General features: G+C 34.3%; 1 protein-coding gene, 1 long non-coding RNA gene and 1 pseudogene across 2 annotated transcripts; 1 reads left to right on the plus strand and 2 right to left on the minus strand.

The window, feature by feature from the left end:
* Nucleotides 3,568–4,309, minus strand: LOC109126043. Its single transcript, XR_002033119.1, has 3 exons — nt 4,156–4,309; nt 3,975–4,064; nt 3,568–3,583 (listed from the first exon to the last, which is right to left on the minus strand). It is a non-coding gene; the product is annotated as an uncharacterized LOC109126043 (long non-coding RNA).
* Nucleotides 5,046–7,083, minus strand: LOC104706814 (cytochrome P450 71A14-like). Its single transcript, XM_010423045.2, has 4 exons — nt 6,527–7,083; nt 5,950–6,441; nt 5,579–5,866; nt 5,046–5,485 (listed from the first exon to the last, which is right to left on the minus strand). Exons 1-4 carry the CDS (start codon nt 6,908–6,910, stop codon nt 5,423–5,425), a joined length of 1,227 nt encoding a protein of 408 aa, XP_010421347.1. The 5' UTR covers nt 6,911–7,083; the 3' UTR covers nt 5,046–5,422.
* LOC104706815 lies at nt 11,009–13,819 on the plus strand (annotated as a pseudogene).

Genomic DNA, 13,826 nt, shown 5'->3' on the forward strand with positions numbered 1-13,826 from the left:
ACAAATCCATCTGGACAACTTGGCAAGGAAACTACATGGGACCATGGTCAAGCTGGAAATTTGTTCCTCAGGAGAGGAAAACTAACCGGTGGCGAACTTTTGTGGTAAGTGTTTAGAATTTCTACTATTATTTTTACTCTACATAGCTAAGTTTACTTACTCACAAATACTAATGTTTCTTTTAATGTTGTAGGAAATTTTTTATTGGGAGTCTCGATTTCATAACCTGGTCTACTTCCTCTGGAAATTGCATACGCAGACTATAATCTGTCAACGCATCAGCAAGAAGAAGAGGGAAGGTAAGAACCTAAGTACATCGATGATGAGGATTGGACTGAACTACTAGAGCAATGGGCATCAAAGGCAGCAATTCAGAGGACCCAGTCAGCTGCTAATTCTCGTACATCAGATCCTGATGGCAAAGGGATGCACAAGCATTGTGCAGGTCCTCAAAACTTTTTAAAGATTGAGTATGATATGGTAATGATAAACTGTTAAACCTCTCTTTTATGTTTCTATCTTAGTATAAATCCGTAATAAACATACTTCTGTTTTTTTTTCTTTTATTTTGCAGATGATAGCATCTGGTCTTGATCAACCACCACCTTTCACGGATCTTCTGAGGAAGACTCACACTTGTAAAGATGGAACTTTCATTGATGAACGAGCTAAGTCCCTTGTACTTGATGTAGAGGAAGCTGTTACACTGATGATGAGTGATGATGGATCACCCACTTCTGTCAACCAAACTGACCCAAGTGCTGCTACTCCTACCCACATTCTGCTAAACCAAGAATATCTCAAGGTACTCTTGAAATAAATTTCACTTTTGTATTACGTGTATGATGTTTTCTATGATGTCTGCACTTTTCATTTTGAATCCATAAGAGAATGTTAATTGTTTTGATTTAGTTTTTGTTGTGACTGTATGTTTTTGACTTCTGGTCTGAATATTTGTCTTTGATTGTTGGTTGATACTCATTTGGTTTTATATCCATTCACAGCGGGGTAAGTCAAGCAAAGGACGCATTTATGGAATAGGCAGTGTTGAATACCGAGATTTCAATCCTTCTGAGACTGTCCCAGCTTCTCTTCAACGCAATCTCGACATAGACTTGCGTATCTCTGGTTTGGAAAAGAACTCTGAAACTGTCAACACTAATGTTGAAACGCTCAAGGCTGACATGACGACACTCAAAGATGATATGGTTGCCTTGAAGAGTGAGTTCAAGGACGAGATGGCTGCAACACGAGCTTCACTAAATGTGATTCTAGAGGCTCTTGGAGTGAATTCTCCTACTCTCCAACAGGTTAATCATACTCAACCTTCTGTTCCTGCTGCAACACCTAGTAATCCCACTGCCCTGAATGTCACAATGCCTAATACTGCCTCGACCTCGACTCCACCTTTGACTCAAGCTCAACAAGCTGACTTTGAACAATGGTGTGCTACTCGTGACCAAAACTTTACAAGCACTTAGATAAGTGGTGTGCTTGATTGTTTATCTTTTACTTTTAGCTTTGCAAAATATTTGCACCTTTTCTAAGACTTAATCGGCTTTTGTAAGTTTTTTGGTATATCTTGGATCTCTTTGTAAAACTTTGGAAATCTATGGTATTGTATTTTAAATTTTATATTTCACGTTTTCAGTTTTTATAATTTCTATTTCACGTTTCCGATTTATAAATTTAGGGTAAATGTTTCAATTTTTTTATTGAATCTGCAATCCACGATCAGTCACATAAATATTTGTGACATAGTAATTTTGTCACAATGGCCATGTCACGATGGTTCGTGGTTAACAAATGCCACTGTTTAGACACAAGTTCTTCGTGTCTACTTTATTCACTGAATTGACATGAACAAAATCGTGGCTAACTAACTATGGAAATAAGCCTGACCATTTCGTGGCGATTGCTCTCACGAAATATGCGTGCCAAAATCGTGGCTAACAGACCACGAAAATCTGCCTGGCTATTCCATGGCAAATATTGTCACGAAACACGCATGCCAAAATCGTGGCTATAACGTCACGAAAAGCCACGAAATATTTTAGTCCACGATCGTATAGACACGATCTTTTTCTGTGTCATGCCGTGTCTATATGGTCATATAGCCACGAATATATGTCCTTATTCACGGAATGTTCCATGGCTATAGGCTCTGTTTTTATAGGTTATACATTAAATATAGGTTGGTTACAAAAAGACGTTATAGATTAAGTGGTCAATCCGTGGACTATATGAATACACTTAAGAATATACCAAAAAAATTTCTTAAAGATAATATTCCAATGATTTATACAATTTCCTAAATAAAATCTTTAGTATTTCATGTATTGTTACAAAATATATACTGTTAGGCATAAAAATATATTCTTAGCATAAAAAAGAATAAAGTCTTGGCAATTTATCACACTTAATCGTGATTTCCGAGATCTTATTGTGCAACTGAAAATAAAATCTTACCTAAGCACAGGTCATATTAAAAAACTTTCACCAAACATGTTCAAAAATTAAAATAAAAACAAACAACAAACATAACCATTCATACATAGAATTACAAAATTAACAATATAAAACTTACAAAATATGTATTTTTTAATTCATTATATTTAGCATATGATTTTATTGCATAATTTTTTATCCAAAATAATTTTTAAAAATAATCATATAAATTATATTTTATTCTAAAATTATAATATAAATAAAAGGAATTTCAACCCGTGCTCAAGCACGTGTCCTAATCTAGTTAGGTGTATTAGGGATAGTATTGATTAGTATTAAAATAACAACAAATGAATCTTCAACCCAAAGCAAAAATCTTCTACATAATATCCAAATATAAGATCTTCCGAATAAAAAAGATATTGTTAGCAATATATATGGGTTATTTTTTGGTTATAAATATCCCTTATTATTAAAACAGAAGTATATTTGCTAATATAACATTTTTTTTGTAAGGTATACATTATAAGTACTTACTATTTTAATAAATATCACAACTTAAATCTATTATTTGTAATATCACAATCTAAAGTTATATGTATATCATTTCTTTATAAACAGGTGCAGATGTTATTACCTACTAGTGTTATGACCCGTGCCATACACAGGTAAATTTATGTATTAGACTGTATTTTATCAAAAGATTTGTTGTATATTCACAAAAAAAATTCATTATTCATTGAAGAAGTTTGAGATGACTAAAAGTTTATTTAGTTATGATTATATATATATATATATATATATATTAAATGGATAGACCTATAAAATCGAACATTGTATTTGAAAGTTTATTAAGCTCAAAATAAAAGGATAAAGAGGACTTTTAACAACAACAAAATAACATTATATTAAAAAAAAACAAAACAATATACAGTATGTATCCACCAATTCAACAAATTTTGGTGGCCTCCTGTATATCTCGTCGTATGTAAAAGGTGAAGGATTACTCTATTTTTTCACATTTTCTCTTATGCTTTTCTAGATAACACATGCTTCTTCCAAGCTTTGATTAGTTTTCTTTTTCTTTTTAATGTGTTTCTCTTCCAAAGTTTTTTTTTGAGATTTGCTTGGAATCCTATCAAGCAATGGAACAAACGTTGATTAGTTCCTTTTAAAAAAAAAATTGGCTCATTACAACTGAACTATTAATGAAACTTGAAGTAATTAGAGAAAAAACATAAATTAACGCATGAGAACTATTGCAAACACCTCTGGAATTTTTGCCATTCATATTGTTTCTCTTTTGTGGGCAAAGAATTAATCTTGAGAGACATGCAAGTAAAGAAAGTGATATGAAAACTGTTTAAATTTATTCATAAAAACAAATGTTGGAGAATTAGGCATGCTTTTTTACTCAGGAATTAGCCGCAAACTGGATCAAAAGTGAGTGAATATCATATACATCAAAGTTCTCAGTAAATGAAACTAACGTTAAAACAAAAAGTTCAGAACTTTAAGATGTAAACCTGATGGATAGGACCAGCCAGAAGATATCTCAAGTTCTCAGCAAGAAGACCAATCTCCGTCGTTATCGCAGAGCAAATTCTCTTCCATAGCTATTCAAGAAACAAAAACAAATCAACCCAAATAATCTGAAGAAAAACAAACCCAGGATTTAGAATTAGAAGAGAAACAAAATCAACGAACCTTGGAAGATTCACGACGAATGTTAAGCGTCATCTTATTCTTGTTGATGTTGTTGTTCTTCTTGTCTTGTGACAATCAGTTCATTAATCAACCCCAAAAAAACTCAATTTGCCAGAACCTTCTCCTTTCAATGGTGTTCCTGTAACTCGATCTTTACAAAAAATTTTGATGTAAGGAACTATAGTTCTGCAAATTCAAAACCCCAATAGAGAAACATTTGGATTGGAGAAAAATACAATAAGAAGAGGCAAGCGATAATGAAACCCTAAAATCAGAACAAAGCTTTAATTTTTTTACCTGATCAAGGCAAGCAGAAACATGAATCAGAAATAGAAGAGATGAGAGCTTTTTGTATGAAATCATTTGTGTTTTATTGTTGAAGAATTGAGAAGTGGACATAATGAGATCGCGTGGGGGAAGCGTTGCAGTTTTTTTTTTCTTTGGAAGCGCAGTTTTCAATCGATTTTTTTTTGTTAAATTAAATTTAATTGTTTTAATAATTGTTTTTAAAGCTAAAATAAGGTGAAAATTTGAGACTTTTGCCAGATGTCACAAGGAGAGAGATTTCATTATTATTTATCTATTAAAATGTATAATTAGTTATATGATAAAATGAGTTATAAACTTGTAATTTTATAATGGATTATGGATTAAATGTAAAATAGCAAAATTATATGATGATACTGTTTAATACTACAGATATATTAAAAATTTATTTAACATGTAAAAAATATTTTTTAAAATTTTGTATAGAATAAAATTCAATCTGTGCTGTAACATGAGTACTAATCTAGTCAAAGAACACGTTCACCCAAAACATATCAACGGTGGTTAACCTATTTAATATAGTGCATCTAAATTTTAAAAAAAAATCATTAAAAACTAGGAGATACTATGAAATTAATGTTCATTTTCTTAGATACTTGTTACAAACATCCAATTTCAATTACACAAATTAATAACTTACGTACATAGTGAGTAGAGTGACAACATGGGGACTATATTAAGCCGGAGATGGAAAGACAATAAGTGGAAACTTGCGGCAGACATCGAGTCCTGTTGTTTCCGCTAGATCATATTCATCCCCGGAAACTCGGGCATCCATCCTCCAGTTGAATCGGTTCACAAGGTTAGCTAGTGTCACCTCGACCAAAGCCAGCGCAAATCCGATCCCAGGACACATCCTTCTTCCAGATCCAAATGGAACGAGTTCGAAGCTTGTTCCCCGAAAATCCAAAGATGAGTTTAAGTGCCTCTCTGGCCTAAACTATTCTGCATCTGTCCCCCATGACACAGTGTCTCGTTGAATAGCCCATGCATTGACTATTACCTATATAGAAGACCTCCACTAGTATTTTTAGATACTAGCTTATTCATGATTTAGTGACTAAAAGCAATAGAAAAAAAGAAGCAAAACAATCACCTGTGTGCCTGCAGCTATGTCACATCCTCTTAGGTTGACATCTTCAGTCAGTAGTCTTGGAACTAGTAACGGGAAAGGCGGATGCAACCGAAGCCCCTCCTTAATCACCGCTTTTAAGTACTTCATACCCTCAACATCTTCTTGTGACCTATATAGATTAGTCCCCGACGTTGCCTTGGTGCGAATCTCCTCTTGGAGTTTCTTCATGCGTACCGGATGTCTAATAAGCTCTGTCATTATCCATTCTAGTAGTGCGTAAGTTGTGGTCGTTCCTCCCAAAAACATATCCTGGAGGAATGAAAAAGTTCATTGGTTCATTGTTCCAACATACTAAAAAGAATGCTATTAATGGCTTATATATATGATGTTACCAAGATTATGAACTTAATGTCGCTTCGTCGGACTTCTATTCCATTTTTCTTTTGTCTTTCTAAGGATAGCATTATATCAACTAAATCATGTGTTGGTTTATCGGCTTCTACATGCTCTTGCACCACTTTGTCCATAAGACCTCCAAATGTTTCACTCGATTCCTTCAGTTTATCATCAAGACCATTGAGTTTATCAATCCAGGCCAAACAGGGAATATATTCACCAACTGGAAACCCGCCTACAAGCTCCATGATAGCCCTCACTTGATTCTTGAATTCGCTCATGCTTTCCTCATTGCTATGTTTTCTTCCCAAGGAAACTCTACTTGTCACATCGCTCGTCAGTGTCATAAGAAGCTCGCTTAGGTTTAAAGGTGAAGTACTAGAACTCGCTTTTTCCACACTCTCCATCATTAGACTTATCTCTTCTTCTCTTACTTTTTCAAAGGATTGTACCATTTTTTTACTTAGTAGGTGGATGACGCATACACTCTTCCTCACAAAACAGATTTATTATTATCATCAATTAATTAATATATATATATATATATATATGTATGAACTTTGCAAAAAGTACCTTAATATGTCTCCAATATTCACCGTAAGGGGAAAAAGCCACGTCTCTCCCACCGTTCATAAACTTTTCGACCACTTTTAGTTTTGGGCGGTTTGCAACCTTAAAATCGTGTGTTTTCATGATGTCATGAGCTACATCAGAGGAGGAAACTACGAGGACCGGAACGCGACCGAAATGAAGGAGCATGAGTGGCCCGTACCGGAAACTGAGGGAACGAAGAGAACGGTGAGGGTGGAGGCTTAGCTGGTGGAGGTTACCGATCACAGGAAGTCGCCACGGAGAAGGTGGTAGGTTGATTTTGGTAGCGGTTCGTTCGAGTAGTTGTTTAAAGAGAAGTAGTGCTAGGATTGTTGTTAGGCAGGGAGAGATGATTATCATTTCCATTTCGTACTTTGAAATCTACATCCAATTTCTCTCACTCGTTGATATATTTAGGGGACAATGAAAAAACAAACTTTTTAACTACCACCAGCCACCAGGTGTTTGTTCCACCATGCGTTAGACAATAACAAGGTGTTATTCAACTATGGATTTTAATAGAACTTAAATCTTTGGATAATTTGTTCTTATTCAACAATTGAATTGAAATTTATGCAAATAGGACATGCTATTTGTAAATCATGTTTGTGAGGTTTTATATTTTAATGTTGATATGTATTCAACCAAAAATTTTGTGCTTCATTTAATTTTATTGTTATTCAAAACAAAATAATTATTATTTTTTGATCGAGATGATTATAATAAGTTCAAATCATATAATCATATGAGTATGTGGTAAATAGTTGTCGATGTTGGTGTTGGGATACAAACCAAGTCCCACATTTGATGTTTAAAAAGACTATCATTAATATATAAATGGTTAGGATCAATTCACTAATTGTCAATTGGTTTTAGTTGGAAGCCAAAATAAACCTAAATTTAACAGTTGCGTCATCCGATCGTAAGGGACTGAAATGGACAGTCACGAGTCTTATGACATAGCCTGGTTCATCTAAGCTAGTCTCCTACCATAAACCAAAATCTATAATACAAAAACCAAAAACTATAGTTCAGAAACTATTAAAACTTATAAACATTCATGGTTTAAGAGGTGTTTCAGATGAAGTTATGTATATCATTAAATTAGTGTTTAATTAAATGACCTTTAATTTTATTGAGATTAACCGTTTATACTGTCATTTATTAAAATTTATTGACGAACTCAAATTTTTTGAAAAAACTAAAACAGCAGGTTTCTTAAGTTATAGAACATTTTCCAAAATTTCCAAAATAGTTTCTATTTGTTTTGAACGCGTCGAAGACTTAAAAAGAAACAAATTTGCATTTGTTCAATCACCCATATGTGCTGGTCTGCAGAGAATATTTGTTGCCACCTTACTCGTGAGTTGCTAGTTTATGAGAGAGTTAGAGACAAGTGTTTCATTAGATGTCATATGGAGAAATTCATGCACATGAAATAGATCATGCATCCTTGCATTTCATACGTTTATATAATATGAATTCTAAAGAAGAAGCGAACACAAAGCTATCAAGTAATACAGTGGGTGATCATTATAAATTGACACATATCGTTAAAAAATATGTTCATCGCATCCTCCATATGACACCAAATGAGACACTTGCCTCCAACACTCTCGTAAGCTTGGCTATATGAAAAACCGCATTTTGGCTTGGTTTCTCGCGTCCTAGCACATTGCGCAAGCTAACAATATCAATTATGAAGTAGAGAAATTGCCTCTTTTTTTTTTATAACAATATGAAGATATTACAATCTTTTCTCCCCATATCGGTGGCGCGCTTCATATATTTAGAGAAAATTCCATAAAAATTCTATAACTAAATTACGATAAACTTTTTAATACCCCAGAATCTTCAACCTCATTTTACTACGCCATGTTAACCAACGTTAAATACACTTTAATGATCTGAGATTGATTAGGCGTAGTTGGTGGAATTGAGGGATGTGATCGATGTGATTGACTAGTAATACGCTTTCTTGGTCGATATGGGTTGATGCCTTCATCATTCTGTCATATTAAAGCAGTTTACATGTAAAAAAAAATTCTCTTAAGAAAGGTTCTTAATACACAACATGTTATAGAGGAATAAAAACATTTAAGAGGCCTTCAAAGTTTGTGTGATGGTCCTTGATTAACAAAAGATTCATTTTTGCGAGTGGTACTGTTATGTCTTACCTTCTTACAATTATCACATGTAATTGTTATGTCCTACCTTCTTACAATTACCACATGTAACTGTTATGTCCTACCTTCTTACAATTATCACACGTAACTATTTTCAGTGGACCCAGATCCTCGGTCAAAGACTCGGAGCATTAACTTTAGATCCGACTTTAGAACACATGTCATTAGCAATTTAGCATTAGGGGGAGTCGAAGAGCTCGAGGCTAACATGGTCCGGCTCGGGAGTCAAGGAGAGCTCAGGCGTCGAGGTGCACAAGATGAGGAGGCCAGGGTCAAGCAACGGGATTCGCGGCTCAAAAGAAGATTTGGGCAACATAGAGATTCAACGGTACAAAATAACTGCAAAGATCGAAAGAGACACATTTATGGAGAATAATTGTGTTTAATGTCTAAATTTATTATATATTTTAGTATGAATATAGGGTTTTGTAATCACAAAAGGACACACGATTTCGAGGCAAGAAGCTTAATAATACATAATTTATACTACAAAGATTATCGTGTGTGGGATCTGACTCCCACATTTAGCATGAATCGGAAAAAATCAAAAACAAAAAAAACTTATATAATTCACTTAATTTGTTATTTCACATGAGGCTCTTAGAGGGTGTGTATCAGTCACATCAAACTAGAAAAAGGGTATAGATTGTGATCTGAGATGCGGTAGTTGTGAGGATACCGATGAATTAATTAATCATGCAATGTTTGAATATCTACCAGTTCGTCAAAACTGGAAACTATCTCAAATTCCTATATGTTCCCTGTATGAAAATATGGATTATCTATTATGATGAATACCTAATGGAGTATACGCCTCATCATTTCTCTAAATATTGTGGTATGTATGGAAAGCAAGTAATGACAAGGTCTTTAAAAAATGTGGGAATAAACACCCTTAAAGTGTTAGCCTTGGCAGAAACCGAGGAAAAAGCTTGGCAGTTAGCCCAAATAGAGATTGACACGGATCATTAGGGTCCCATGGCTGTTGAAGACCCACCACGGCTGAGGTTTGATTCAATTGGATTTGGCGGTTCAGGTGTAACGCCTGCGAACTAAAAGAAGATTCATAATGCGTATTCATTTTTACTGTTCCATTTGTTTCTCATCAATTTTGGGAAGGAGCATACTGTTTCTCATTTGGTGAAGAATGTAGATGAATGATGTGGAAATAATATTACTTTTAAATGGTAAAAAACAGGTCCGGCGATGGGGTGGTGCAAGAGGTGCTTTTGCACCATGTCAAATTATTTTTGAAAAAAAATTACAAGGTTTTAGGCCCTCAACATTGAATATTTTGACAAAAAAACACCCTAAATTTCTGAAAACTACAAATAAGATCTCCAATTTAAAAAAAAATAAAAAATTTGCACAAGGTTCAAGGAAAACTTGAGCCGGCCCTCGTAAAAAAATTGAAGAATGAAGAGTAATATCACATTTCTCTTTGTTCTTTTTATAAATCATGGTTATTAATTGAAACCTATATTTCCAAATGACAAAGCACCAACTATGAGGGCAACAAATCTGCATTGAAGCTTACATCCTTTATACAATGAGGTTAGAAACTTCAGTCTGATTGAAGCTGATAATAGAGATGTAGTTTTTTTTTACTGACTATTCTGTAGATGGTGTTTTCACCTACGGAGTGATCAAATTTTTTAAAGTGTATGTAGGCCCACAATGAAGATTTTTCAATTTTCTCTCTCTTAATTTTCAATCTTATTTCTAGTAGTGTGAATATAAAAATGGGAAAAATGCCAAAAAAATCTCCAACTTTTAAATTTGGGATAAAAAAGCATCAATTTTTGAAATGTCATTTAAATCACAAAGTTTAGTTTGACTTTTTAATAAAATAGCTAACTTTTATTGACTGAGCCATTTAAAGCATGCGTTAAAGCATACGGGGTTCTATTATATATTCGTACCAAACCGTATTATATGAATTTTGTAACTCGCTTTTGAGCTAATCTTATAAATTAAAGATGTTAAAAGAGAAAAAAAAAACATTTTGATGTGTTACATTATTACCTGTATTATTGGCATGTACGTTGAGTTTTTTCTTTTTTTGAAAAAGAACTACGTTCAGTGGGTTGGCAATTTGAAAATGACGGAAGGATCATTCTTCACTAAGAAAAAAGAATAAACAAGAAGATATATATATTTGTCGCGTTTTTCACGATCGTATGTTCAATAGTCCAAGAAAACGACACTGAAGAGTGGACCCTTGAATTATTTTATCAACTTGTAAGTCTGTGAGACTTCAGAAAGAAAACAAGAAAAGAAAAAATGATGGAACACTTCTCTCTGCTTTATAGTTTTCTTCTGGTTCTGGCCATCGTTTTGGCAACAAGCTACTACACTGATGCCTTCACCAGAAATGATTTTCCAAAGGATTTTTCTCTTTGGTGCCGCCACCTCTGCTTATCAGGTTTAGACTCTGCAGTCTCCTACGTCTATAGCAATTTTGTCTTTTGTTTTTTTGTTCGTTTTATTGTTTAGTCTTAAACATTTTGTGGAAAAAATAGTGGGAAGGAGCTGCTGATGAAGCCGGAAGAACTCCTAGCGTCTGGGATACAACCTCCCACTGTTGTAAGCTTTTTTTATTTTTCTTTAGTCATTCATTATTCGACGTTTATACGAGAATATTCATAGATCATTGTTCAAATATTTAAAGATAATGGAAGTAATGGAGGAGATATAGCATGTGATGGGTATCACAAATACAAGGTTTCCTCTTTTTTATTATTCTTTGTCTTTTACTTGGCAAAGAAGTTATCGGCTCTGTTATTTTTTCCAATGTCGATGTTATTGTGACTTTTTTGCAGGAAGATGTTAAGCTGATGGAAGATATGGGCATAGAGGCATTCAGATTCTCTATCTCCTGGTCAAGACTTATACCTAGTAAATGCCTTCTTCCTGGTTTCTTTGTTTGCAAGCAACTAAACGATATTGTATCTAACCTTTTAAAAGCCTAGATGGGAGAGGACCCGTTAACCCAAAAGGTCTACTGTTTTACAAGAATCTCATTAAAGAACTACGAAGCCATGGTGAGGTTTTCTTTTCTCTTAATACTTAAATTTTCCTTCTGTCTTTAAATACTTTGATCCAAACTAAAGCCAATTCAATATAGCTTCTAAGAGGAATTTTTGGCAAAAACTATTTAACAGGAATTGAACCACACGTTACACTTTACCACTATGATCTTCCTCAGTCTCTTGAAGATGATTACGGAGGATGGATCAACCGAAAAATCATGTAAAGTATTAAAGAAGATTCTGGTCTAACAAAGTCAAAATTTTAAATTTAATTTTGTTATATATCGCAGAGAGGACTTCACTGCTTTTGCAGATGTTTGCTTCAGAGAGTTTGGGGACGATGTGAAGTTGTGGACTACGATAAACGAAGCTACAATATTCGCCATTGCGTCTTATGGCGAAGGAATAAAGTTTGGACACTGTACTCCTACCAAATATACTAATTGCTCTACCGGAAACTCTTGTACAGAAACATATATTGCAGGCCATAACATGTTGCTAGCTCATGCCTCCACTTCAAGTTTGTATAAACTAAAGTACAAGGTATACATACATATATAAATGTATGTTTCGCTCTTAAAATCTTCAACCCGTATGAACATTATTTATATGATGGTGCAGAGTAAGCAGAGAGGATCAGTAGGCTTTAGTATATTTGCATTTGGGTTATCTCCTTATACAAACTCCAAGGACGATGAAATCGCAACTCAAAGAGCTAAAGCTTTCCTCTTTGGCTGGTGAGGAATAAATAATCTTTTCTTTGTTTCAATAAACTTGAGGACAAAAAATCTGAAAGATATATAATTCAGGATGTTGAAGCCTTTGGTATTTGGAGACTATCCAGATGAAATGAAGAGAACCTTGGGGTCAAGATTACCGGTTTTCTCAGAGGATGAGTCGGAACAAGTGAAAGATTCATCCGACTTTATTGGAACCATTCACTACACCACTGTCTATGTCACAAACCGACCTTCACCTTCTATCTTTCTTATCAGCACTAACAAGGTCTTCTACGAAGACATGGGCGCATACATTATCTGTAAGCCTTATTTTCATCATATCAGTAAATTGGAAACTCTCTCTTTTTAGCTGATAAATCTTCTTCCTTGGACAGCCACTGGTAATTCTTCATCAACCGAGGTGAGGCCTCTTGCAAATCTGCATATGTATATCTATGTGTGTCAAAACCTCTTTGTTTGATCTTGAATCTGAAAATATTCCTTATTGAATATGCTTTTATTGAAGTTTGATTTCACTCCATGGGGTCTTGAAAGTGTTCTTGATTATCTAAAGCAGAGCTATAACAATCCCCCAATCTACATTCTTGAAAATGGTACTCTTTATTTTATTTTTGTCTTCTTGCATGTTTTTGTCTTTTTGTAACCACACCTATCTGTTCTCAAAGATTCTTCATATCACACTAAAAAAGAAAACAAAAACAGGTAGACCCATGAAACACGATTCGATGCTACAAGAAACACCAAGGGTTGAATACATTCAAGCTTACATTGGTGCTGTGCTCAACGCCATCAGGTACAATTATCCTTCTTCGTCTTTTAGTTCATCATATTACATTGATGTGTTTTAGTGGTCCGATGTCCCACTTTCATTATGGTTTACTTGACACACTGTTTTTGAAAAAAATCTTCCGACATGATCAGGAATGGATCAGACACGAGAGCTTACTTTGTATGGTCACTGGTTGATTTGTATGAACTAGTGGGTGGATACAAGCTGAGCTTTGGAATGTACCACGTGAATTTTAGCGATCCTGGTCTCAAGAGGTCTCCAAAGCTCTCCGCATCATGGTACACTGGTTTTCTCAATGGCACAATTGATGTTGCTTCTCTGGATATTACTCAGTTGAAAAGCAACTTCTCTGGCTCTTCATCACTGTAATGTTATAAAATTAACGACTCTTGGTTCAGCTGTGATCCTGATTTGGTTTGATTTTATCTGTTATGTTGGCAAAACTCATTGAATTTGAAAATGGTGGAAGACCAAAATAAGTTGTACGGATTCTAAAACTTTAAACAAAGACAGCACTTAATGTTTCATTCCAAT

The sequence above is a fragment of the Camelina sativa genome, chromosome 8 (genome assembly GCF_000633955.1).
Source record: "Camelina sativa cultivar DH55 chromosome 8, Cs, whole genome shotgun sequence".
Classification (NCBI taxonomy): domain Eukaryota; kingdom Viridiplantae; phylum Streptophyta; class Magnoliopsida; order Brassicales; family Brassicaceae; genus Camelina; species Camelina sativa.

Bases quoted from the DNA above. Each gene is read 5' to 3' on its own strand.
- LOC104706814 (XM_010423045.2), bottom strand. From the start codon at position 6,910: ATGGAAATGATAATCATCTCTCCCTGCCTAACAACAATCCTAGCACTA. The intron at 6,442-6,526 runs GTACTTTTTGCA...TTTGTGAGGAAG, and splicing joins AATATTGGAGACATATTAAG to AGTGTATGCGTCATCCACCT. The intron at 5,867-5,949 runs GTAACATCATAT...TCATTCCTCCAG, and splicing joins ACATTAAGTTCATAATCTTG to GATATGTTTTTGGGAGGAAC.